This window comes from Nipponia nippon, unplaced genomic scaffold (assembly GCF_047370975.1).
Source record: "Nipponia nippon isolate SJK-2023a ecotype South Korea unplaced genomic scaffold, ASM4737097v1 scaffold_19, whole genome shotgun sequence".
NCBI lineage: Eukaryota > Metazoa > Chordata > Aves > Pelecaniformes > Threskiornithidae > Nipponia > Nipponia nippon.
The window spans coordinates 5,635,177-5,661,762 of record NW_028262335.1 but is presented as its reverse complement, the minus strand read 5'-3'; the positions used below and the strand labels follow the sequence as shown (position 1 = coordinate 5,661,762).

The 26,586-nt window shown below is 54.4% G+C and overlaps 2 protein-coding genes across 16 annotated transcripts in view; one reads left to right on the top strand and one right to left on the bottom strand.

Moving 5' to 3' along the window:
- Positions 1-1,151: 1,151 nt before the first annotated feature.
- On the bottom strand, positions 1,152-24,136 carry KLHL17 (kelch like family member 17). Of its 7 annotated transcripts, XM_087755113.1 has the most exons (14): positions 23,612-23,873; positions 21,263-21,705; positions 20,836-21,036; positions 13,192-13,444; positions 12,644-12,765; positions 11,952-12,173; positions 10,776-10,892; positions 9,414-9,627; positions 9,181-9,325; positions 8,452-8,619; positions 8,008-8,096; positions 6,843-6,916; positions 5,616-5,797; positions 1,152-4,945 (listed from the first exon to the last, which is right to left on the bottom strand). In XM_087755113.1, exons 4-14 carry the CDS (start codon positions 13,400-13,402, stop codon positions 4,717-4,719), a joined length of 1,773 nt encoding a protein of 590 aa, XP_087611239.1. In that variant the 5' UTR covers positions 13,403-13,444; positions 20,836-21,036; positions 21,263-21,705; positions 23,612-23,873; the 3' UTR covers positions 1,152-4,716. The 7 variants fall into 7 exon arrangements, with proteins under 7 accessions (XP_087611239.1, XP_087611238.1, XP_087611241.1 ...); XM_087755112.1 differs by lacking the exons at positions 20,836-21,036; positions 21,263-21,705; positions 23,612-23,873 and adding an exon at positions 23,936-24,136 and having other exon boundaries at positions 13,238-13,444; XM_087755115.1 differs by lacking the exons at positions 20,836-21,036; positions 21,263-21,705; positions 23,612-23,873 and adding an exon at positions 23,936-24,016.
- Positions 23,990-26,586, top strand: part of NOC2L (NOC2 like nucleolar associated transcriptional repressor) — a 56,381-nt gene continuing 53,784 nt past the window's right edge. For all 9 annotated transcript variants that reach the window (XM_087755105.1, XM_087755108.1, XM_087755104.1 and 6 more), the window contains exons 1-4: positions 23,990-24,146; positions 24,323-24,490; positions 25,297-25,468; positions 26,019-26,129. In XM_087755105.1, coding sequence (XP_087611231.1) covers positions 24,127-24,146; positions 24,323-24,490; positions 25,297-25,468; positions 26,019-26,129 — 471 coding nt within the window. In that variant the 5' untranslated portion in view covers positions 23,990-24,126. The remainder of the gene's footprint in view (positions 24,147-24,322; positions 24,491-25,296; positions 25,469-26,018; positions 26,130-26,586) is intronic.

Here is a 26,586-nt window from a genome sequence, read left to right as displayed (position 1 = left end):
GCTGCTTCTAGGAGGGCCTGAACTGGGGGGGAAGCAGTTAGGCTCCAGACTTTGGAAAGACTTTTACAGCACAGTAGTTATTTATAGAAAGCCAAAACAGAAGCAAGAGCCTAGAGAGCAGCCAGAAAGAGGACACGGCAGGGCTATAGCCAAGTCTGTCGTGCCTAGTGTGCAGCATCGCGGCTTAACTGCAGGGCTTGCAGTACACACGCATGGGAAAGTTCCCTTTCGGGCCCCATGGGATGCTGCCATGCAGCTTCTCATTGCTCTTTTCACCCCCTGCACTCCCACCACTGTGAAATGGGCTTAGCATTTCCCCCCCAGGCAGCAGTGACTGGCAGCAGCTAGGAAGGCAGATCTGATCTGCTGCAGAGCCTCCCCGCTGCTGAATGGGGCCAACCAGCTACACTGGCCCCCAGGCAACCCCTGCCCCCAGGCAAGATGCATGTGGCAGCTGGAGGTAAAGGAGAATGTTTTCCATCTGGTTTTCATTTCCACTGCAGGGGAAAGCTGTTAACAGCAGGACTGGGAGTCCCAGGGAGACCAAATGAGAATTTAATGGCAGGGAAAGGTGCAAATCAGTCTGCTTCTAAAGCCCCTGTGCCTTGGGCTGGGCTTTTCCCAGCCGTCTCCACCACCATCAGCATCTTTGCCCTGCCCTTTCTCTGGGGTAGGGTGAAGGTGCATAGAGTGGTGGACAGCCCCAGCACAGCACCCTCTCTGGGAATACGAAGCACCTTGTCTGCGGGACCACAGCCTCCTGGCCAGGCACCCAGCACCAGCTAGCTGAGCGCGGGGCCAGGACCTGGGCTAAGAGCACCTTTTAGCTCACCTGTAGTGCAGCAGTTCCTTCAAAGCTGGCTTTGGCTCCTCTGGCCTCCTCTGCTAACATCCACAACAGCAGGGCCGGTCCGAAGTGGCCTCCAGATGGGTGCCTGTCCCTGCTCCATGCAAATGCCTCAAAGCCTGGAGCAGCTGCACCCAGGCAGATGAGATCTCATCGGTGGCTGCTCAGGCACAGATGCACAGCAGCCTGCCGCTCCTTCCCCACCTCTGCACAGGGCAATACAGGGAGCAGCTCCCTGCCTCCACAGGAGTGGGGCCAGAGAAGCGACAAGGAAGGATGCAAGAGGCAGGATCCGGTATTCAAGAAAACATCTTTATTGTACGTGTTGGCTTCTATTGCTTGTATCCCCTCCCCAATCCCACGTAGTGCAAAAAATTCAGAGAAACAGAGTTCCACATAAATAAGTCAGATAACTTACAGAGAAATCAGAGTGACAACGGTTTGACATGGAGTAGACCGGGTCTGCCTACCAGTAAGGCCAAGCGAACCTCCGCCCCCATGTCGGGGCGAGGGCTCCTGCCTGGCCTTGCCGTCTCACCGCAGACTGACACCGGGGTCCCTGCGCAAAACACATCAACACACACAGCCCGGAGCCACCCGCTCAGGGATGCTCCTCCGCTGCGAAAAGCTCACATGGGAAATCGCACAAGTAACATTTTGGGTGAGACACCACTAACTAAAACTGGCAGAAAAGCCACACACAGTTGACAGTTCTCCTCCCCTCAGATAGGGTACTACGCACAGACAGACAGACACAGACGCACATCCCCTCCGAGGCCTCCAGCTCAGCAAGGGATGTGCAGCACCAGAAGCAATTCCACCCTGGGATCTCCCAGGGCAGATGCTGACACCTCGTGTCCACACAGTGTGGGTCGGCGTGCTCTGGACCCCTGCAAGCTGCTGGGGAAGTATTTTGCCCTTTCCTTCCTTCTTTCTCCTTTACAGGAAAGCAGTGAGCACCTGCATAGTTAGTACATCAGAGACACAAAAGGCTCCCTCCTCCCCAGGTTTCTGCAGAACAGGCTCAGTGGTGATATTGCTCAGGACCCAACCGGCTGGTGACAGGAGTCACACTGCCCGTTTCCCTGATCCTCAAGAGGCAGGACAGCATTGCACGCCATTTGTAGTATAAATTGCTAAAGATTACAACTGGGGCCAAGGGCACATGGCATAAAAATTCTCAGCCTGCTCCACGGCTCGCTTCCCCTCTGGTTTTGCTGCCTGCCGCCCCCCAAGGCAGCAGCGCTCATCACGCTACAGCAGCCACAGTTGGACCAGAAGCTGAGCCACTGCTATAACCACTCATCCCTGTTTGAAATCAGCCCTGTTTCTCCCTTCAGCAGTTGCTCTCTGGCCCTGCGCTGCCCCTCCTTGTCGTGCAGTACTCCTCAGCAGCCCGGCTGGGCTCCACCGTCCTTACGCCATTCCTCACACGGAGGCCTCGGCAGGACCTCGGCACATCGGGCCAAGGCCCAGCGCCAGCACCTTTCACTTCTGACACGGCCGTGGGGCTTTTGGGCTGATCCTCCTTCAAAGAGGACCCTAGAGCCAGGGGCACCTTGAGTACGCTGGTCAATACAAGTCCAGCAGAAGACTAAAATCCTGATGTTGCTTATAGGAATGGGAAGAAAAGGATTGAGACCTCACTGACGCATAGGCACACGCACGCACACGCATGCAACAGAGCAGACTTCACCGATTTCATCGTTACTTTGAACAAAGGAGATTCATGTAACCTACTTAGGGCAGCCCTACTGCCCTGTTAGTTGCAGTGCTAGATTAACGGTTGGACTTGATGATCTTAAAGGTCTTTTCCAACCTAAACGGTTCTATGTTGACCAAGAGGCAACCTGCACGAGCAGAGCCTGGACATTTGCAGGGTCCTCTGCAACAGAGAGGAATGGCAGAGCTGCTGAGCAGTAACAGGCTGGGGCAGAGGCTTGGCAAGCGAGATGGGAATGAAAAGCAGATTTAGAGTCTGTTCTAAAAGCCAAAAAGGCCGCCACAGCCTGAGAAGCCCAGACTGTCCTTGGGGAGAGGCTGGGGGGAGAAGCAGCCCAGGTTTTCAGAAGGTGCTGGTAATTTCAGGTGTCCAATGTTAGGCACTGTAAGTGGGCTTGTAAAACATGCAGGCACCTGTCCAGGAGAAATCAGATTGCCATAAAAATTGTCTCTAAAGTTGGGGAGTCCCTGTCTGGTCTCAAACTCTCCTTTCACCCCAAAGAAAAGATAAAAGAAGAAACCCCTAGCCACTTGAAAATTTAGGCCAACAAATACCATCAGAAGTGAAATCTGAACTCTGTAAATGAGAGATGAGAAGGAGCGGGGGGAAAAGGATAAAGGAATTCATTCAAAACAAACAGTTAGACCATATTTCCAATGCTACATTTGAAGACTATTGAGGTACCAGTGGTTGAGTCATTCCTCTATAATGTGGAGAACACCTGATAGTATCTCTCAGTTCAAGGCTCATACGCACACCCTACAGCATATGCATTGAAAACACCACCCAAGAGGTTCCATGGCACAGGTGGGTCTAGGACAGGCCTGTGACTTAGTACTAATTTATTCAACCTTTAGTTAATTAAAGTGGTTGCTTAATTGCTGGGGAGTCACTAATTGCAAATGGTCCCTTCCATGCTGTTTTCACTGTACAGACGGTATCTCACACACGCACACACACCCACACATCTATAGAGAACGTCTTCCAGGACACAGTCATCATCTCATCGACAAATGAGAAAAGTAATTGCATCCCTTCTGCTGCCTTAAAAGCAGATGGGATAGGGAATACAAGGATAGTGTAAAAAATAAAGGGATATGAAGTCATTAAAAATTAAAATATTAGCATTCAAATAAAAAAAGGCAAAAAATTAAGACCCAAAAAAGTAACACCAGGCAATCCTCCTCATTTAGAAGGCTGGACTGTTCTTGTTTAAGAACCAATACCTTTCCATAATCCCAGAATCTGCTTTGCAGAGAGGGGAACAGCAAACAGGCTGATCCGTTCCCAGCCAAACTGTGAACCAGGACCACATGCAGAGAGCAGGGAGCCGCACAGTCACTTGAACCTGGGACAGCAGTGGCATGGATGCAAACAAGGTCATTCAACCCATCTGCCTGGCTGGGGACTCCCCAGAGCAATGGGCAGCTGGGGTCTTAGTGAATGAGGTGGGGTCAGCTGAGTATGGCAACACTGGAGGGTTCAGGATGCGGCATCCAGTTTTGTCTCCGAATCTCACCTCCTCCAGGCCCTGTCCCTTAGCCGGGCTTCTTTTGTTTGTGTTTAAGGCATCAATTAGACACCATTGAGAACCATACAGTGGCCTCAGAGTCTTTAACAGTGCACAACAGGCTCGGTAAAGAGTTTGGCTACAGTGACATTCAGAGGAATGGTTGCACATTCAGCCGCGTCCTTGGGAGGAGTGATGTTCACCTCTGCCACCCCACAGGGCTCCTGGAAGCCTCCAAGGCTGACTGTGCTCGTATGTGTGGCACCGGCTGGATCACGTGAATCCAAGAAGCAGCAATGGTTTAAAGTTTCCCCTCCCCAAAGAAAATATACGCCCTTTGGGTGAGCGGTGAGATGAGTCTGAACGGAGCAGAGAGCACCCCCTCTCCTCGCCCTCTAGAAGGAGGGTGCTCGTCCAGGAAGCACATTTCTAACTGCTGTGGTCGTGCTGATCCGATGTGTGCACCAAGACTGGGGATGGCTCCAGGGTTCACAGGAGTGATGGGGCTGGAGGCAGCAGCCGGTACCTTCACTCTCCTCCTACAACGACCGGCTGCCCCGCGGGGCGGGCCACGCTGGCCTAGCGCTCCGCCAGGCACCCCTGTCCCCTTGAGGTAAGGCAGGTCCTGATTCTTTGTCAAAGGCTCGTCGAAGACACCGACAGGGTGGGTGAGGAGGGGGGCGGGAAGTTGAGGAGTTCCAGCACAGCCACCCCCACGCTGCTCCGGCGTGTGAACATGCACGAAGCTGCTACCCACTTGTTGGTACGGGGGTTGTACTTCTCGATGGAGTTTAGGCTGGAGCTCCCATCGTTGCCACCCACTGCATACAGCCACCCATCCATGGCCACCAGGTCATGGGTGCTCCTGGAATGACCATGCACAGACCACCGGGGTGTGAGGCTCAAATACAGCGTATGTGGGATGTAGCTCAGCACCTCAGATGAACTGGCCAGAGCTCTGTAGCCCCACAAAAAGGAGTGCCCGGCCTCACAAATGCCCAGTGAAAATGAACTACTGGGGCTCAAACAGTCAGTCAGTGGCAGAGCGCAGTATAGAGCCTCAGATCTTCCCCTTTGCTCTGATACCTCCTGCCACTGGAGAAGTGCCACCTCTAAATAACAGGCCCTAAGAGCCTAAAATCCTCGGACTTCCAAGCCTTAAATCCTCCTGCAGCCCAGCAACATTTCCTATGTGGCCTCAGCCAGCTATACCACCTGGTTCTTTACGGCCACACAGACTGCTGAGAATAAAACCCTCTGCAGAAACGCCTGCTGCAGAAGGTCCCTGCTCTGCCCTCCTGGCACACACATGCGCCAGTCCCTCGCAGTGCAGCAGGGAGCGTGGGCTGCCTTTCTGCAAGCAGCACAGAGCCAGCCAACTGCAGCCTCAGCCAGGCCCTGGGGCACGGTCTGCATTTTACGGTTTGCAATGCCAAACAAGGCAAGGCTCTCTGTGAGATGGGATCCCCATTCCTGGCTGCAGCAGCTGAGGCTCCCCTGCAGCTCAGGAGTGTGGCAGGGGCAGAGCTCCTTACCTACGGATGTTCATGGGTGCCACGCTCTCCCATGTGTTGGTTTTGGGGTTGTAGCGCTCAACAGAGTTAAGGCAGCTGGTCCCATCATTGCCGCCAGCCACATAGAGCATCCCCTCCAGCACGGCCACTCCTGCGCTGCTCCGGCGGCTTAGCATATTGGCAATGGGCGTCCAGGTGTTGATCTGGGAAGAGGCAATGTTTGTGAGCCAGGTGTGCAAGTCACTTCCAACGTACCCCTGCCAACCCAGTCCTGTGATATTAGTCCTGCTCTAGCCACACAGCTCCTCGCATAATGGTCCTCCCCCAAAAAAAACTTTTGGGGGGACCCCAGTTTTTTCTCTTCAACTCTCCCCCAGGAAGAGCTGCAGGCCCCAGGAGAGACCTCTGACGACTGGCTCAGGAAAGCACAGCCACAGCTGGCAGGAGTCCTGCCATCCCAGGGGCCTGAGCACAGAGATCTCTGTGCCAGCCCACCAGTCACGTCACAGCTGAATCCCAGCCCAGTCATGGGGGTTGAGCTGTATCTATTTCAAATTTGTACAAGTCACGACTGTGGCTTTACAGCTCATGAAAAACCTCCAGGACCTTCTCTTTGATCTTTTTGCAGTGATCTAGCCTGCTCTAACAGAGCTGTGAGACCCCAGGCCCAGAACATGCTCCCAGCCTGCCATAATCCCCGCTAACTGCTCTGGATGTGCATGCAGCAAGGACCTCAGCTGGAAGCTGGCAACAGCTCAGGACATGAACAAGAACTGTTCTTCTTAGAGAACTTGAGCTGGCCTACAAGCAACAGGGATAGAGAGTGTTCTGGTGGTTGAAAATCTCAGAGATATCTTGGCGCCTGCCTGGATGAGCTTTGGCTCACTTTGCTCTGGATTGCACCCCAGATACTCTGCCCCTGCAGAAGAGGTAGAGAGGGGGCTGATACCCACTCCATCTCATAGTCACACATGGTGGCTTTAATCTCCAAGGAGGCAGGCATGCCTGTGCTGCACAGGCTCATGTGGGCACACCTTCTGCTCCACTGCTGCTGCAATACTTCGCTAGCAGTGTCACATCTTCAGCTACGGCAGCTGTTTGTTAAGAGATCACCATAGCTGATCTCTCACTGTCTGCTAAGTTCTCTAGCAACTTGTGTGGCCCTCAGCTTTCTGCAGGGCCCTTTCAGGCAGCCATAACGAGGGGAGAAGGAAAAGGGTTACCAGGCATGCTCTCTCTTGTATTTACCTGCGGTTCATACTTTTCTACTGTCGCTAAGTGGGATGAGCTGTCATATCCCCCAACGGCATAGAGGTTGCCTTCTGCAAAGACAGTCACACACGCATAGGAGTCAGCTAAAGAGCGTGGCCCCAGTCCCAGCACAGCCTCCCACAACTCTTGCACAGGGTGCCCATACAGGTGCCAGCTGAGCCCCAGTGCCTCCCGCTCCCCAGGCAGCCAAGCTCCTCTCTGCGGGGCTCCCCCAGCTCCTCCTCCCCTTGCAGCACAGAGCATTCCGAAATATTCATCAAGCAATTTCTCTGCCACACTGCAAGCTTCCCAAAGAGCTCGTTCGCCTGCCACTTCTTGACCTCCTCATTATGGGAGCTGTAAGTGCTCCCCACCAGAGCAATGGGTTATTTTTAGCAGTGGAGGCTGGAGCAGGGGAATGCCAATAAAGGCTGTGGCAGGCAGAGAGTATGAGCTGGTGATGGAGGGGAGGGAACCTCCGAGTCAGCACTGAGAGCTGAAATCAGAGAACAGGGCGGGGAGAGGCACCACAGGGACACCGCACAGCAGTTCCTGGGACAGTGGGTGCAGCATGCTACCCTGGCGTCCCCAGGGAGGTCCAGCACCTGCTAGGGTGGAGAGCGGTACTTGCATTAATTCCATAGCTGCATTAAACAGTGAAGTGGCCAGTTCTCACACTGCATCCTCCTTAAGGAGGGGACTCATTCAGTGGAGTCAGGAGATATCACAGCATTGCACCTAATGTTGTGACACCCCTGGTAGAGACAGTTTTGACCCTGCACTACTGCTTGGATCATCAGTAAAAGGACTGTCCTGCTTTTATAATGAAGGAGGAATAAGATTGTCTCTTCCTTTCCAGGGATAGGTGATCATCCATAGCCAGCCCTCTTGCTCCAAAGTAAAGGGGCACAAAGGAGCTGAGGAACAAGTTGTGGGTCCCCTCAGGAGTTGCCTCCAGAACGTGATGAAACCCAACTAAGGAGACTGAGGAGGACGACAGAGGCAGGACATGGCAGAGGAATGGCTGGGCTACCCGGACTCACAGCTAGGGAATTTAGGAAGAAGGGGCAGGAACTAGAACAGAAGAACATCAAAAGGAACCACCAGAAACGGAAGAGACAGTCTGCACAGAAGTCAGTCAGGTCCTCACGCCATCACCCACCTAGCGTTGCCACCCGGACGTAGCGTCTCCTGGTGCTCATGGCAGCGATGGATGTCCAGGTGCCTGTCAGAGGGTCGTACCGCTCTGCGCTGCAGCAGGCAGGGACACAGGAACATAAGGTGTGACACTGGCAAAGCCCAGGTCAAAGCTGTTTGACACAGGCTCTCAGGGGCAGCTCCCAAGGAAGCTTGGGAATAGACAGGGAAAATGGAGGGAAGAACTGACAAAGGCTATATTCTGTTGTGGCACAGGGCTACAAAATGATTTTTCCCCTGAAGAAACTTTGCCTGTGCCAAAGACACAAAGACAGAGCTGGATTGCAAGACATCTACTCTGGGGCCAGTCTGTCTGTCCGGAGCAGGCCTTGGGGGCTCCCAGGCACCCAGCACCAAGGACAGTGCATGCAAGAGCAGTGGAGGAGCCTGGAGCAAGGCAATCCCCTACCTGTTCAGGCACGAGGCCCCATCGTACCCCCCAGCGGCATAGAGAAGCCCGTGAAGCGCTGCTACACCCAGGCAGCTCCTCCTGGTGCCCATGGACACCTCAGGTTGCCAGGAATTGGTGACAGGATCATAGGACTCCACTGTGGCCAAATCAGAGGTCCCATCGTAGCTGCAGGGAGAAAAAAGGGAGAACATGTAAGAGCTGGGAAGCCTGAATTGTAGGTTGGTCCTACAGCTCTGGAGCTGACCAAGAGCCTTGGGTCCCTGTCACCATCCCTCCCCTCTGCCCCCTGCCCAGCTTCCTCAAGACAGAGTGCACTAAAGCACCTGCTGACAGTGCAGAGCCCTTAGCTGAGCTCTCCTGGTGGTCTGCCAAGAGAGGAGGTCTCAGAGGGCCCCCACACACCAGGGCGGAGGTGGGCTGGGGAGTCAGCAGGCTCTTAGCAGCCTGCAGCATAGGGCTAAGGCAAACGGGAGGAAGCAGCGCAAGTCCAGGACATAGCCAGCACCAAACAGAGAGCTAGCAAACTCACTGCTTGGAACTGCAGGGGCAGGGAAGTAGTTTTCAGTTGCTACTCCTGCAATTAGTAACCCAGAGATACTGGATTGCTTCATCTGGAGGCTGGCCCTGGGAGGCTCTGCTGGCCGTCTCTGCTCCCAGAGCAGCTCTGTGCCGCTCTCACCATCGGCTCTGTTCAGAGGCTGCCGAAGGCTCCCGTGCCCTCCTTACCCGCCCACAGCATACAGCTTGTTCCCAATGGCAGCAACGCCCACTCTGGCCCTGCGAGTCGACATGGAGGCCACCATGTGCCACCGATCCGTCCGTGTGTCATAGGCCTCGCAGTCCCCATGGATGGCGAACAGGCTCCCCCCACCTGCGCACAGGATGGCAAACAGAGCAAACGACAGTCCAAGGCCCTGAGAAGGGGTTTGCATGTACGTGTGTGCGTGGCAGGGCCTTACCCACAGCAAAGAGCACGGTGCTGGCCCCCTCACAGCGCCGCGGCCTCGTCCTGCTGTTGCTAAGGACCCCTCTCTGCTCCGGCATGAGGTGGTACTTGAGGGCTTCAATCAGCAGGTCCTTGCACTCCGAGTGATGCCGCACCAGCAGCTCTGTGTCCACGTTGCTCATGAGGAAGTCCCGGCTCAGCAGGGGCAGCCGCACGCACTTCATAAGCTGAGGGGAGAGGAATCGCACCCCATCAGCGGGGTGGGAAGGGTTCATCCCAGTGCTGCCCCACATCTTCCCTACAAACCCCAGGGATCCTGGCAAGGCTGACTCCACCTGGAGATGTCATCCTGCTCGCTTGGCAGGACAGGCACCCGGTGACAAAGGGCACCAAAGCACATGCAGCAATTCAGCCTTAATGTCTCTGCAGAGCCAGGAGCCCTTGGCCTGGCTGCGACACGTCCCACAGCCACCCCAGATCCCCCCTGCCCTCTGCTGGTACCCACATCCTCTTCCAGCACTCATGCTACAAGTAAGAATCCTCGCTGCAGGGCTGCAGAGCCCAGACACCACCTCCCTCTGCCCAGCATGTCCCACGTTGCCTGCATTGCCCACAGGAGGGATGCTTGAGTGTACACAACCAGCAAAGGTGGAGACAGAACTTCTCTAGGGTCAAGCCCTGGGGTAGGTGGAAACCCAGGGGAAACCCTTCAAGTCTTTCTCACCCTGTCCCATCTCAGTCCCACCCTTCGGGAGGACACCTAGGGATGCTTCCTCCCACTGCTTCTACCCGCTGCCTGCCTGGAAGCATTCGAGCAGCAAGATGACAGGAGGCCGGGGCTGCTGGAGGCACCCACAGCCTCTACTGCAGTGCGAGGCTGCATCCGTGAGAGGGTGCCCATGCTGTGCCAAGCACTGGCAGCCCCACAAGCAAGGGCTTAACCATGTCTTCTCCAGGTGCACCTTTGGCAGGCAGGAGGCTCGCAGACCTATGCTCCAAGGTGCAGATACAGAGAGACAAAAGCATCAGTTAAAGAAGTCCCTGCTCAAATTTGCCTGAGCTTTTTGTTTGAGGATGCACGCGAAAGCTCGGGAAGGCTGCAGGCAAAGCTGACCTCTCCTGCTGCCTGCATCCTCCCCAGACCTCCGTGCGCCCAAGCTGCCAGGGGTCAGACAGGGCATCCCCCTCAGATTTGTCAATAGTTTGGACTTCACTCTGTGCGATTGAACTTTCTCAGCAACACCCTCATCTCTGGAAGTGCTGTGGCAGGGACCTGCTGTCCCTGCCCTCTGGCCACCCTGCAGCTGTGTATCCACCCAGACCAGGGACTCGGAGCTGGTGGGTAGAACCAGGCCACCTTCCCCAGCAGACTCACCCTGGGGACATGCTGCCTTCTGCTGTCCACATCGTGTTTGACCCAGCTGAGCACAGCCCGGTATACCTCCTCCTCCGATGGCACATTGAGGCTGTCACTAGAAATGAGGTCCAGCACCTGCAGAGCGGGGTGGAAAGCGCAGGAGTCGGTTGGTGTGGTTTGGGAGGAAAGGACACATTCACACACGCAGGTAACTGGCCCAGCAGAACAGCACTGCCAGAGGCAGAGCCCTCGCCTCCTGTAGGTGCTGGCGGTTGAGGGGTATAGAGCTACTCTCTCTCACTGGATACAGAAGGATCCAAAGAGCAACCGCGTCCCCCAAATCAGGCAGGTGCAGCTGTGCCTCCCCTCTCCTTGCAGCACTGGTGTGGAGACAGCTCTGCCCTCATCATCCTCTTTGGCTCATTTTCCCCCTTCTGCGTCTGAAGCTGCTGCAATGCCTGACACTTCCAATCAACATCAGTGAGATCAGGCAGACGACTCTGCTTGCACGTGTCCCTTCAATATTTCATGGGATAGAGCCAGGTGCCCTGGCTGTTCCCAGCACACACTTCACCGGCCAAGGACGATGGAGCTGGAGCAAGCAGAGATCTGTACCCTCCTCTTGCTGCCATGTAACCCACTGCCCCGAGAACGGGTGAAGGGACGCGTCTGTATCCTGGTGAGGGACCATACAGGGTTGGGTGATGCAGAGCAAGGACTGGGAATGCCTGCTGGCCAGGGCACCGCACAGCACCCTGCAGGCAGCGCTGAGCCAGGGGCCATACTGGCACCATGTGAAGAGCAGCGGGAAACATCAGCTGAGCTTGGAATTAAATATCACAGCTACATGACCAGGGCAGCCAGGACTTATTCCTTGGCCTGTGCTCCCAGAGAGAGGGCAGTGTGCTCAGAGCTCACGTGGCAAGCACCAGCGACAGCAATTATCCTCCGTGCTACCCTCCCATCCCTATTTCACATGGCATTAAGCTCGCTCTCTGACAGCACTCTTCCCATGTATTGTCTCTCCATTGAACAGAGAGGACCAAAGCACAGAATCTGGGTACATTCCCCCTGCCAAACCCTGTCCCCTCAGTGCAGGTTCCTTAGGCTCAACACACACACGCTGTGCCTTCCAGGACAGAGCATGAAAAGCCTCGCCACACTCATACCTTCACACTCCCATCAGGACCTCACCTGTTTAAGAGGCAGCAACATGAACTCCTCTGTCTTGGACACCTCCACGAAGTGTTGGAGGACATACTTGTGCGCAGACTTGAGAAGGTCGCTGCAGGAGTGCGTGTCAGCAAAGCCCCGGATCCCCAGGCAGTTGGATGGGTCAAGCTGGCTGAGGAGGAACTTGCAGCAAGCATCCCGCACACCATTGAGCTGAAGCAGGCTGGCAGCAGGAAGAAGTGTCTGGCAGTGGAAAAGAATGGGGGAAAAGAGAGTTTCCAGGGCAAGGAAACCATTTTCACCCTCCTCTCACTGCAAGTCAATAACAGAACAGGCTTACTGAGCACCTTCAGGCACACAAGCACATAGAGGACAAAGCATTTTTGTTTCCAACAGGACTAAGCTAAAGAAGAGCTGAGGAGGACACTGGTAAATCCCCACAGGGCCAGGAGATGGCAGGAGAATGGCAGATGCTCAGGACTAGACCTGGCCATTGCACAGTGCTTTGAGGAGCCATTCCCAGCCACAGCAGTCGCAGGAACCACACCACTGGGTGCAGGGGAGCAGCTGAACTCCCTGACCATTGCTAGATCCAGGTGCCGTCACAGAACAACAGCTGAAAGTGCTGAGTAGAGGGAGAGAAGAGCCCCCGGGAGGTAAGTCTCATACAGAACTGTTTTGTGGAGAGGAGGGATTTGGGAGGAAGCTCCTACCTGCACATTCCCCTCGCCCACCACAATCTCAGCCGTGTAAGCGTATTGTACCAGCTGCTCCAGGGCCTGCGGGTCAATGTCGTGCAGCGTCACGTGGGTCTGGCGGCTCTCACTCATCTCATCTAGGGCAACACAGATACTAGACATGAACAAAGTCCCACAGCAGGATTGTTTCCCCTCAGTAAGACTTGACCATGCATGGAACAAGCCACATCCACCTCCACAGCCCCGCATCACAGCCCAGAAAGGTCTCCTGCCCACCTCTTAGCAAGGAGAAGAAGCAGTATACTCTAGGGAATGGGGTCCATGTCTGCAGGATGGGCATCAGGATACCTGTGGGGGGGGTTACGGGCAAAGAGCTTCATGGAAGGGAGCCAAATGAGGAACATTACTGCACTTGCTCACAGACATGATCTACAGGCTTCGTATTTCCGTAGGGTAGGGGAGTAAGAATAGGGAGCAGGACAGAAAGTGGAGGGCTTTGCAGGCAAGAGAGGGTTTGAAGAGCAGGGAGACCCAGGCCATGGGGAAGAGAGGACACTACTTGCTTGTGAACATGGCGTGGAAGTACGGGCTGCAGGACGCCAGCACCACCTTGTGGGCCTTGATCTCCTTGGTGCCCACATGGAGCACAATGTCGCAGAGCAGCCCGCGCTGACGCATGCGGTTCATGCACACGAAGGCATCGTGATAGTGCCGCTTGGAGTTGTGGGAGATGCTGTGGCCGTCGCGGTTGAGGAGCTGCACACCCCCTTCCATGGCTGCAGGTGGTAGATGGTGGGCTTTCCCTTCTCAGCAGCACTGACATGGGGGAAAACCAAAGCATTACCCAGGCAGGAATAGCTCTAGCCCCAGACAATTCCCATAGGCCCCAAGTGTGCCCGCCACTGCTTAAAGACCCTGCACGAGAACAGCTCCTGCCTAATCAGCCCCTGCCAGGGAAACATCATCCTGCTCACAAACCAGCAACAGGGAGGAGACAGTCCCTGGAAGAACACAAGTCATGCAAAGTGATGCCGAGACTCTTCTCTGTTCTGCGACACTCGCTGCTTCCCAGCTGTGTTCATCTCTGGATCTATATCCTCCTTACCTGCCTTCAGAAGGGTACCACTCTAAACATATGTGCTCACACTGGTTTTCCTTGAAGTTGCACCATCTCCAAATCTGCCTAACAAGGTGCATTTCTATGTAATGTCAGCAGAAGCATTGATCTTAGTCTCACCAGGGCATGCCAGTCCTGCATTGATCAAACACAGCTTAAACAGACCACCAGAGACAGCGAACATGACAACCCTGATTAGCCTAAACAAAAAATAACCAGGGAATCCCATATCCTAAAAGGCAAGAGTGATGTTATAGACCACAGCTCTTCAAGTGCTGGCTGTTCCCTTCCAGCTTCCAGAAGATGCTAGGAGATCTGTAATGTGCGCGCCTGCCTTCAAAAGTTAAGCTCAGGGAGCTGTTGTCCCGCACAATTGTGCCCGCACAATTCAGGAGGATGAGGCAGAGGGCAAAAGCAATTGCAGCACAGAGCTCTACAGTTCCAGCACAGAATCCTGCAGACCTGGAACTGGACTCTTCCTGCCATTTTATATTTCAGGCCTCTTTTCAGACAGAGGCAGGGGATTCCCAGGTGGTCAGTTAGGGAACAGGATCCTGATCTCCACTTCCCTCCAGCATCCTCTACCCAGGCACATCCAACCTCACCGCAGCCTCAAGGCCGCACCAAACAGCCCTGCTCCAGCACCGCAGGCTCCTATTCCTGCGCCAGCCTAGCAGGCAGTTTGGGCAAGGCAAAGCAGAGCTCCTCGAGCTCCCTGGAAGCAGCCCTGGCTGAGCCCCTGGCTGTCCTTCCAGGAGGTAACTTTGAACTTCAGGCAGTTTTTGTTTGACAAGGCTGACAGGAGGGACAGACAACAAAGAACAGAGATGCTGATCGAGCAGCTGGGACCCGATGCAGAACTCAGTCTGCACATACACGCCATTGAGCACGGAGCGGGACAGCCCTTCCATACAATCTGGGACAGCCCAGGCAGGGAGCAGGAGTATAAACTTGATTGGCTTGCAGAAAACAAAAATTGCCTAATCAAGGAATAAGAGCATTTATTTGTGCAAAGATGTTTTCTCTTTCCATGCTGTCTGCATCTAGGCTGCTCACGGTGTTTCAAAAGGCATTTGACTGTCTCCCTGCCACCAGCATCTGAAGGAAAGTTGGGGGAGTGAAGAGAGAATGACTGAGCAGCAGGAGGAAGGAGCAGGAAAAAAAGGCAGCTTGAAGAAAAAAAAAAAAAAAAAAAAAGCCCATGTGCTGCACTCGTGCGCCTGCCCCCGCATCCCTGCGGCGAGAGAATCCCCTCAGCCTCTGTGCTCCTCACGACACCTACACGTCGCCAGCCGTGCTGAGCCTAAAAATAGAAACCCACCATGCTGTGCCTGCTCAGCCACGAATGCAGCCATCTATTCATTTTTAAATAGCAATTGTATCGTGTACTAGAGTCTGGGGGAGGAAAAAAGATGAATAAACATCTTTCCCGAGCAGGAGAGAAGCCTGCGATGCCCTCTTCTATTTGCATCATCCTGCACGGTATGAGATTCCTCATCTCTGTCAGCAGGGAAGACTCACGGGCACACAACAAAGGCAATGCCTGTTGATGCTTTCCAGCAATGAGAGTAGGATGCCATTGTGCCCTTGACAGGAAAGAAGAGCCCATGAGTTAACTGGCCTTCTCCTCCCACACCCCTCAGCTGAGCTTTTCAGAAAGCTGCAACATCCCTAGGACACCCTCAGCGTGTTAATTCACATGCATGGACACTGCCGGATGAGAGGTGCCCACATGAAGGGGGTTTATCATTATCAGCATCTCTACCTGGGCTCAAGAGCTCCTTTCCCAGACCTGGTTTAGTGGCAGAGTGGACAGTGCTTTCTCGCCTTTATTCCCCTCCCTAGCTGCAAGCCTGAGGGTTTTCCTGATCTGCTTGAGCTGGTTTATTTTTTTAATACACTGCTGAGCATACTTCTCCCCATCAGTATTTAAGTCACATCCCAGATCTAATTGAGAGCACTCGCCTTGCCCCTCCTGGGCACTGGTAGCAAAGGATGGGAGCTCCCGGCTCCGCAGCAGTGGGAGGACTGGGGGGGACAGCGCAGGACAGGGCAGAGGAGCAGGGAGAAGATGGGACTGCTTCTCATTGCACTCTCGGAGACTGGTGAGAAAAGGTTTCCCACCCCAGCCAGGCGGGGGGTAGCACACAACCCAGCTCCAGCGGTCGGGGAGACACAGAGGGCACAACAGACTGAAGGTTGCTGTAGCCGATGCATTGGCATCACAGTAATCAAACGCATTTCCAAAGAGGATCGGAAGTGCTGGGCTCTCTTCCCAGCCCTGCCACTGAGTCATTGCACAACTCTGGGCAAGTACAAATGCAGAGAGTGACAAGGGTGACATTATCTTCCCTTGCAATGATTCCCATGACCAAGAGGCAAGGACCAGCTATTGCTCGCCCCCCTCTCCACCCTGCCGTCACCAGTGAGGGCTGACATGCACCTCACAGAGCTCTGAAGAGCTCGACTGAAACACCAGCACCCTGAGCTACACCACCACCGTGTCACTTGGTCTCTGACATGACCGAGCAGGGAGCAGGACCAGAGGGAGACACCACCCCAGCCACCGCACTGCCACTGGGCTCCCACGAGCATCCCTGCACCAGGGGACAGTCCACAGCTGACCTGACCCACAGCTGCAGGCAGCCTGAACCAACTCTGCTTGATGGTTTTTCGCTACAGCTGCACTACAGCCTCAGCAATCCCTCCCCTGAAGGGCAGCTCGCCCACCCACCGGCCACCTTGGGAAAAGGTTACCATCCTGAAGTGCAGGGAACACCAGCATGGGCCTGGCCTAAGGTACAGCCCCTTCAGTCCCACTTCCCAGTGCTCCCTCTGCTCTGCAATAACTTGTTCCCATCGGAGCTCTTTTGCTTTAATGGGTCAGAATATAATCAGTGGGGAAAAAGGGAAAGGACACCCCACTGCTGCTTGTGCTGCTCCCTGTGCCTGAACTGTCAGCCTCACTGGCAGCACTAAATATTCCGTATTTCCTTGTAAAACTTCATTCCCAGGAAATGAAGGTCTAAGAGCACTGCTAAGATATAATTAATGGGGAACAGTGCCTGGACCCCAAGAGACAGTAAAGCAGTGTCCAGAGCTCCAGCGGGGGGAAGTAAACACAAGCCCACTTTTGTGGGACACGCAGCAGCATGAATGCACGTGTTACACATCAGCTATAATGGATGCGGTGGCTGACTTGTAATAACTCTTAGGTTATGACAAAAAAAAGAAGGCGTTTGTTTGGCTCCTATGCGACAGAGCGTGGCCATGCATAACAGCTCTGTTAATTAATGCAAATGATCCCTGCCCAAAGGGAGGTCTGTTCTCTTTGCACAAAAAAACATATTTTGCAGAGAGTGAAAAGAAGCATGCTGAGCAATAAACAGGGAACAGAGTATCCTCCAGGGAAAAGTTCAGAGCCTGCCCTTTCCCCAGGAAGGCCCTGGAGAATGGCTTTTTGTTGACAGCCTGGATGGAGATTTTGTGTCGGCCAGGCTAGCTAGGAGACCGCAAAGACACATCCTGTGCAGCTGGTCAGATGTTGGGGACGAGGCTTTGCTGGGGATGAGGTGACATCCCCTACTCCAAGGCCTGACATACAGTCATGCTTAAATCCATCACTGCCATGCATGCCCTGTTCCTACGTTGATATCCCAGTACCTCTTTTCTGGTAAATCAGCTACAAAGCCCTGTTTTGTGCCCAGCACTGCATCTCCCACAGAAGTGCTGCCATGAGACCTTCAGGATGAGACTTTAAGTGAGGCTGGCACTCACTACCCCAGCACGTCACGGCACTAACGGAGCAGAGCGCAGCACAACCTGAGTCAATAAGGTGGCACCATGTTGCCAGTTTCCCTTTCAGAGGAGGGGTTCTCCCCCTTCCTTTGTGCCTGGGAGATCGACCCCCAGCGCCAAGCCCTTTTTTTTGCCTACGGACCTCCTCTGGCTCTGTCCCCAGGCAGGAAGGGGCTGCTGGCAGCACTACTCTGTTGTGCTCAGCAGCTTCAGACCTCCATTCTGAGCGCTGGAGCCAAAGCAGTGCCCTCCACAACAGCACAGCAAAACTCATCCTGGGGCAGAGCAACCGCATGGACCCCTGGGGAAGAAGGAGCTTGACAGTGGAGGCACAGTCAGGAATCGCTGCTTCCAAGTGCATCTCTGTCTCCCCTACACCAGAAGTCAGAATTCTTATTTTTAACCCCTCTGAGAGGGGTCACTTGCCAGTAAGCAGCCTCCTGCAATTCAGCATTCCCCCAAAGAACTGAAACGTGCAATGCACATTAAAGCTCAGGGTAGGACTAGATGGGGGCAGCCTAAGGGGCACAGGCAAGCCCCTGCCCGGTTGTGTGGGTGTGCACACAAGCGCACGTAGCTTCTTTCCTCCTGGGAGCAGGGCTGGGAAGAAGATGTGCTCCTGTGTTCTCCTCCTTCCCTTCAACAGTCAAGGGACGCAAACAGCTGAGCCGGCAGTAACAATAACTGCTGCTGCGCTGTTGCAAAGTAAGACCACTAACGCAGCGTGTGCCAGCATCCAGAGATGCAGCCGAGTACACTGCAGGCCTGCAAATTTTCACCTTCCTTACTGCTTTGTGGAGGCCCCGTTAATTTGGCTGAGCTATCCCTTTTGTTGAACCCTGTCCATGGCTCTGAAGCCCGCATCTAAAAAGCGGCTGTAAACTACCAGATGACTAGCAGCATTTTTGCATCAGTAATCCTCTTGCAGAAGGCATGTCTAAGACACCAGGGCTGTTTTCACAAGCTATGGCAGATATACACTACCTGCCCTTACACCTCAAACTTGGATATCCCAAATCCTTGCTTCTTTCAGAGGGCCTGGCACTGCCCATTACAAAATATATTGCATTCCTACCTTTCCTGCTCCCTTTCCCACAATAAACACAATCAAAGAGGGTTGGAAATCATCCAGCTGTATATGCCCAGGACTCAGATGCAAAGCAGGCACTAAATCTAGGCAATTGTCCCCACCAGGACCTGTCATGTTAGCGTCACTGACACAGACAGAAAACTCTATCCCCCTCAATACAACACTCTGGGGCTCAGTCCCTTCTCAGCCCCTGTAACACTTTACCTGCATCCAGGGAATTCAGACACCGACAGCGTGCAGCAGCTCACATTCAGTCTTTTTAATATAAGGTTAATTGTGTGTTCAGCCCAGAAGAGCCCGTAATTGCAAGGAAGCAGAGAGACCTTATAGTTCAGGACCAGCAAGTGAACTAGATGCTCTGAACTGCAGGTCCAGCCGTCGCTACTGTGATGGCTGATTTACAGCTGCACCTATACAGAGGTCAGAGCCGCAAATATTGATGGAAATGTGACTTAACGTGGCAAGGGGAGCTGTCATTCCTAGCACCAGCTCTGCCCTCAGAGACAGCAGGAGGGACAGTAGAATTAGGAAGCTGGCAGTTTCAGACAGCCAGATTGAGGACTTGGACACCTTGCACCCCTCTGCCAGCTCCCGATGGACACAGTGGAGGACATGAGCACGCCAAGAACACACAACCGGGGTGAGTTGCAAGGAGAGGTTAGGAGCACACACCTCAGCCCCAAACACTCCTCTTCACCTCCTCCCCTCTCTCTTCTGCTCCTGCTGCCAGCGCTGCTCCTGACCACATCTGCCTTCTATTCCCCAAGCCCCCTGCTACGGATGGGAGGGCGAGGCACGCGCTGCTCCTGCCGATCGGTGGAATTAATCTGCTCTGAGCTAGCCTCAAGGCAGCACAGGGCACCGCAGACAGCGCTGAGTCTGCAGGACTGAGAATCCCCAGCTCTCAGTAGGGTTTGGGTTTTTTTAATGAATTAGGCATAACTGACACGCACTGAATCCTCCTGTCTAGACATCTGCAGAGAAGTGACAAGCTGCCAGGGAGGATGTGGAGCCTCGGCAAGGGGGTGGGGAGGATGGGGGAAAACTGCACACAGTTGCCAGCTCTACAGCACAGAGACAGTGCTGGCTTCGGGCAAGAAGGGCCTTCAGCACATTGACCTACTCAGTGTCTTTCAGCAACTCAGTGGGTTGCAATCAATTGGCTCTGGTGCACACAGAAGGTTGGAGGTCTTTTCTAATTAAAGCCTGTCTCCCCATTACTCCTGGGGAGTTTTGTTCAGAAACTCAGCTCAAAGTTGCTCTCAGTTACCCCAGCTCACGCTCAGAAGTGCTTTAGCTGAGAGAGGAGGGAGCGCAAGGCAGAGCCTCAATACCTGCACTGGGACATTCCCACACCCAAAAGAGATGAAGGGTACCCAGCCTGCTTAGTGCCTCTCTGGGTACACAACCTCCTCCCTCTCTCATGCACACTTCACACAGGCAGCAACTCCTCCTGCAGACATCTTCGAATTCAGCTTTCACCTTTAGCATTTTGCACACAGGGGATCACAGCAGCTCCAACCAGGACTCCATGGTTGAGAGACTGAGAGGCATCTGTGCTAACATTTGGGTCACTGAGTAATTGGTTGTAAGGGTCAGGACCCAAATAGGTTTGGGACTGCCCAATTCTAAGGTTAGGAAGAAACAAGAAATGGAAACTAATTCATGCCTTGAGATGCTCAGCAAAATGTGCAGATCTCCAGTTGCACTGGGATTAGACAGCAGTTCCTACAGTCCAGCACTAAGCACACCAAATTCTAAGCAAAAGGAGCCCTTTGCCTCTGCCAAGGACTGGAAATGTGGGTCATGTCCCAATTCCCCCCTCGCACCGTCACCCAGCAGACGCTGGAAAGGAGCTACTGTCACATCCAGTGCTACTTTATGGCACAAGCAGTGCCAAACCTCTACATGTAGGCATCAAGCAAGTCTTCTCTCCAGGCAGCAGAGTGACAGTTAACAGCTTCAGCTGCACTGTCCATCACTGTGGTATTCCTGATGGCCTTCTAGCCTCCCCCGTGACAGACATCTCTGTCCTCAACTCATTTTTCAGACAGGTAAACAGACAAGACAAGAGCACTCCGGTCATTGGAGGCAGCCCATATCAGAGGATCTCAATATTCCTGGCTCCTAGACTTGCCCAGGAGCTCCCTGCCTGCAACATCCTTGGCCAGCAGCTATTCAAAGAGGGATTGTGCCCTTTACCTGTCTGCTGTGCAAGGTGATGGCGTCTCGAGTAGGTGGCAGTGGGCCAGTTCAGAACGGGTTGTTACCGCTCAGCAATGCCCTGATGTCAGATGAGAGCGATGAATCTGGTGAGACTCAGCACGAGCTACCACTTGGCTTCTAAAGGGAAAGTTGACTCCATGACGCGAGGCAGCATGGCCTAGTGGCTCCAGCACTAGGCTAGGAAAGAAGGAAAAAGCACTCAGGTCTGCTGGCTGCAAACAGGCAAGCGGACCGTTTACAGAGGGATAAGCCAGGGAACAATGCTGCTGCTGATGCCCTGTGAAGTGCTGCTTACGAGCGACTCTCCGAACCAGGAGGTCACCAGCTGCGCCCTGGCCTCATCCCTTTTGCAGAGACTGCGTGGCCCGCACCACGTTTACAGACAGCTTACGAAGCCTCCTACCAGCCTCCATTGTAGCGTGGGTTGGCAATGTAGACATACAGGACCACGTAAGCAGATCTGCTCTTCCTCTTCTGAACAAGCTCAGTGCTTCACACTGTGGAGCAGTAGGAGCCTGTTTTCAAGCCAGAAAACAATTAAGAGAATTCCCTCACATCTTCTCGCAGGCAGCAGTACAGGCCACGTATGTGAGAAGCGAGCTATGAGGAGCGTGTGACATAATGGCCTTGAGTTTGCTGGTACATTGGGGGTCTGCCAAGGTCAGCCGGTCCCAGACCCTGGGAATTTCAGCTGAAGGAGCTTGAATTCCTGTCCCTGAGGAGTCACATCCTTTAGAGGAGGCAGCGTGGTTTGCAGCCAGTTCTAGCAGGCCAGGTGGAAAGGGTGAAGCTTCTCTTGCTACCAAGTCCAGCTTGCCTAAGGGTTTGGAGGCAACGCTCTGGCACCTGAGAAAATACAGAAGCCAGCACTGAGACTTCAGCATGGCTGTTTGATTTTTGAGCTGCTGAGCCTGAAATGCAGCAAAGCAAGACCAGAACCCAGAACAGTCTCCCCAGCAGATCTCCAGTCTTCAGAGAAGGCCTGCCTTGATTTTCATGTGCCACACCATCTACAGAGACTGATGCGGATCAGGGCAAGGGCGGATGGCCACCAGATGGGCTAGCAGAGCAAAGAGGTTCCATTGCCACCCTCACCAAGCTGACCTTAGCTGACAGAAAGCATAAGGGACCATCCTAGCTACCCAAGATACTACAGAGCAACTCCATTTGGATCCTAGACTGTCAAGCCAAGAGAGCAGGTGACTATCACACCTGCCAGCTCTTGGTCCGCTCTGAATTAGATTCTGTTTGCTGGGATTCATGAATCAGTTCTCAGGAAGTAAACTCAGATCTTTACACCCAAGATCCCTAGGAGTCTTACTCACTGCCGTGCTGAATAACGTATTTCCAGCAGATGCTCATGGGTCACAAAAGAAACCTGGGGCACAGAGGGGAGAGATTCCACAGAGGTGATTGCTTGGCTGTAGCGATAACCAAAAGCACACTGAAGTGTTAGCGAGCCACATAACAGCGAACTTGTAACAAACCAGCACCTCCTGGTGCAAAACACCAGCAGACAGACCCCCCCAAATCTGTTGTGGAGGCCCCATCCCTCCTCCCATCCTCAAATGCAGCTCATGCCTTCGGACCATCCGTACCAAAAAGGGGCAGTGGCTCTCTGAGGCTCATCTCACCTGTGCCCTGCCCTAAGGGCAACAAGTTACCTGCATCAGCCTAGCGCACCTGGAGACTGTCAGGATCAAAAGCACCTGAAAATCTACAAGCTGCTGAATCACTCCAGAACTAAGCTCCCTCCTTCTGGTCCCCAGCAACGGAGAGCGACCCAAGACAGCGCTCATCGGGCAGCAGCCATTGAAGTCAAAGGAGAGCAGGCTTCCTTTACAGAGAGGCCCCATAAAAGCAAGGCCACCGTTTCTGCAGTTTTCTAGCTTGGCACAGAAGTCCGGTCAGTCGGTGGCCGTGAACCGATGTACAGAGAGCAGGGGCAGCCACCCGACCGCTGCATTTCTTCCTTGCTCTAGAGAAGCCAAGGTCCCAGGGCCAGCACTCCTCGGAGAGGGAGGTATTTGCTCAGCCAGCAGAGCCAAACCAGCCGCCTGCCCTGGCCTGCTGCTCCCCGGGACCACCTCCACAAACAGAGATGCTGTAGCTGGAGGAGAGCTCTCTGCCCTGATGGTCACTGCAGAGGCCAGAAAAAAGCTGCCTCCTGCTTTCCCCCCCTGCCAAGTTACCAGAAAACCTGTGGCAACGTTTCTCCCTGTGCCCTTCAGCTCTCCCGCAGCCGATGATACCAAACAGCCCGCGTGCTTCCACCGAGGGTAAGCAAAACCGCAACTGTCAGAGCCTCTCCACAGCCACTCCCTGGATCCCAGCATCTCGCCAGGCTCCAAAGCTGCAGCTTTTTCCTTTACCAAAGGGCTCGCTCCAGGACTTGGCAGAGGACAGGGAAGGAGAGCGCACTTAGCGCAGAAACGCTGCCGGCCTCGGCTACGGAGCGGGGCCGAGGTCCGGAGGGCGAGCAGCAGGGGCGGCCGCTGCCGAGCGGCCCCGGGTTCCGCCGGCCCTGCCGCGTCGCTCCCCGGCCGCCGAACTTGCTCTCCGAGGAGGGACGCGCCACCGGCAGCGCAGGAGCAGCGGCGGGGAGTGATGGAGAGCTGCCCCGGGGGGGTCCTCCTGCCGCCGGACCCCCCCCCGGTCACCCCGCTCCCGCCCGGGGCGCTCCCGCGGAGTCCCTGTCCCCGGCCCGGCGCTGCCGCTGCCCCCTCGCCTCCCTCTCCCCGGCGGCACTCACGGCTCCGGCGCAGCGACGGCCCAGCCCGGCCAGTGGGATGCTGCGGGTCGCCGCTATGCCCGCACCGCTGCCACCGGCCCGGCGGCGGGGAGGGGGCGGGCAGGTGCGCGGCTCCTCCTCGGGTCGGGCCGCGGCGGGACGGGACCGGGGGCAGCCCGGCAGCTGCGGCTTCCTCCCTCACCCGGAATAACCCCGCCGCGGAGCCGTGCGAGAGCTGCCCAGGGCCCGGCCCCCCCGCGGTTAAATCCCGCCGCGCACGTGTCACCGGGCTGCGGGGGACGGGGAGCTCGCCCCGCCCCGCCCCGCCCCGCCCCGCTCACTTACCGGGTGCGGGGGCCCGTGCTGTGTGGGGCGGGGACACGCGTGGCACCGGCCCCGCCGAGGCAGCCCGCGGCCCGGCCGCCGGAGCCGGGGGGGGGGGGGGCCGGGCCCGGGGCGGGGAGGGGGCGCGGCCCGGGCGCCCCGCGGCACGCTGGGAGCGGAAGCGGCGGCCGCGTTGGAGCGGGGCGGGCAGCATGGCGGCCGCCGGCAAGAGGTGAGCGGCGGCGGCAGCGCTCTGCGGGCGGGGAGGGTGGGCGGATCGGGACCGTCGGCCCAGGGGCGGCTCGTCAGCCCCGCGCTGCCGGCCCCCGGGCCGCCGTGAGCGGGTAGGCCCGGCGCTGCCGGCCCGGCTCCCCGCTGAGCTTCCCCCCCTTGTCACGGTCCCCACAGGAGCCTGGCGGAGCTGAGCCTGGACGAGTTCCTCGCCGCCGGCTGCGAGTCGGAGCCTGACGGCGGTTCGGAGGAGGAGGCGGCCGCCAGGCCCGCCAAGGGGGCTGCGGCGCAGCGGCGGCAGGGCGGGAAGGCGAGGCAGCCGCTGCAGGCCCGGCCGGCTGCGAGGTGAGGGCAGGCCGCTGGGCGGGCTGGGCCGGGGGTCTCTCCCCCTTCTTTTTACTTTTACTTTACTACTGCTTCGTTGTAGCATCTGCCATAGAATGAGCTGCTTCTGGGACAGGCTGCGTCAGGGGTGCCTAAAAAGGCTGCGTTCAAGACCGCAGTGTGGTTATGGAGTACAGAGCAGTCGGGTTTTTGGCCATACCTGTGTCAATTCAGTAACTGCAGTGGAAAAAAGCTTATGTATGCTTTTAATCTTTTACAGGGTATATTGGAGTCAGGCAAAGCTTACTTTGTTTTTCTTCAGTTTGTGTGTATCTGCTCTTACTGGAGGCCTTGGAGTGTCTGCAGGTGGAAAGTGACGAAGTAGTGCCTGGGCACTGCTGGTCGTTCCTAGAAGCCAAAACAATTCTTTAGTACCAGATCAGATTTTACTGAGCTTTCATTGTCAGATTTCTCTGGCAGTATAGCTTTCAGCATTCTTTACAAAAAGCTTGTGAGAGTAATTCTGAGAGATTGAGAAACAGATTATTTTGTTTTTGCAAGATGTTTTCATGACCTCTGGTCAGTATCCTGATACAACCTGATAGTTTGCTCTCAAGATTTCTTAGTGCTGAATGAAAATAACCTTTTGTAAGTCCTCTAGAGCAGGTGTTAAACGAGATACAGGACTGTGGCCACAGCCCTGATAAATCCATCACCATTCAAATTAGCTCCAGGTGTGCTTTAGTCCCCAGAAGTTGCTTGCTTTTCTTACAGCATCAGCAGAAGTTTGAGCAATGAATAAACGCATGTTAATTCTTATCTATCAGGAAGAAGGGAAAGGCATCTGAACATAAAGATCAGCTTGCCCGGCTGAAGGACAAAGATCCTGAATTTTATAAGTTTTTGGAGGAAAATGATCGCACATTACTGAATTTTGATGCTTCAGACAGTTCTGACGAGGAGGAGGAGAGGTTGCACATACCACCTGATACACTGGAGGTACTGGGCCCTGTTTCAGAGTGCTGAAATCAATTATTTCAATTACTTACACGTTAAGCATTTGAGTTTCATTGCAAGTGTATTTGGGCTTTTAGTGGCCCAGATGGCTGGGGAGGAGCTTCCCCAAAGATCATCTGCAGGTGTACAGGCTTGTAATCAAGTCAGCTGTGGATTTGAACTGAGCATGAGGAGGTCGTTAAAGATTGTGAAAGCAGAGCCTTAGAGTGTATTTTCTCTGTGGCTTTGGTTTTGTGTCTCCTTTCCCAATGGGAGTTTGTTTTGCCTCAAGTGATACCCTTTCTCCTTGATGTTTCTTTTTTATGTTATTGCACATTGTATTTATGTAGCAAAGCTGCAGGGCTTAAGTAGCTTTTTTGGAATTTGTAATACCCATGATTTTATTACTGCTTTGCACAAAGTGCTGATAACAGCATTAATAAAATTCACTGCTGCCTGCTTGCCTTCCTCTTTAGTAGCTACTCAGCAAAAGAGATGGGGCCAGAGAAGAAGTGTATAAACCTTTTCTCAGTCTTGGTACTGACTTCTCTAGGAAGCAAGTGATGAAGATGAAGAAGAAGAACATGAAACAGTCAAGCGGAAAAGAGTCTCTTTCATCCCCGTGAGCTTGAAAATGGTTGAAGAATGGAAAAAAGCTGCAGAGGTGAGCAAGGGAGTTGGAATACAAGGCACTTGAGTGTTTTCCTTTAAACATTCTTCCACATGTGTCGCTGCCTCTAAAAGACCGACTTTTGATTTGTTCATCTTTCACAAAAATCTACAGAGCAGATGTATGTCCTGCATACAAGGTCATACTCCTAGAGCTCTTGTTACTTCAGCACGATTTGTCTTTGCAATTTTTCTTGGGCTGCAAGATTAGAGTACTTGCGCTCCATCTGAGGGAGAAGCTAGAGAAACTTGTGTGGCTCAGAAGAGGTCAGAATGGTTAAATTCTGCTTTTTTCATCCTCTTGCTAAGCATTGTGCCTTTGGCAGCTCCAAGAACTTTTTTAGTCACATTTTGAGTAGTGATGAAATGGCTTGCTGCTGAGAGGGAAAGGTCAAATTGGATAGTTGCTTGCAACTGATTCATTGCTTCTCAACCCTCAAGCAATTAAAAGC

Excerpts from the sequence above, each read along its gene's own strand:
- KLHL17 (XM_087755112.1), bottom strand. The coding sequence starts at position 24,128 with ATGCTGCCCGCCCCGCTCCAACGCGGCCGCCGCTTCCGCTCCCAGCGT. Across the intron at positions 6,917-8,007 it reads CGTCCGGGTGGCAACGCTAG|AAGGCAACCTCTATGCCGTT; the intron begins GTGGGTGATGGC and ends CTGTCTTTGCAG. Across the intron at positions 4,946-5,615 it reads GCACCCATGAACATCCGTAG|GAGCACCCATGACCTGGTGG; the intron begins GTAAGGAGCTCT and ends TGGTCATTCCAG.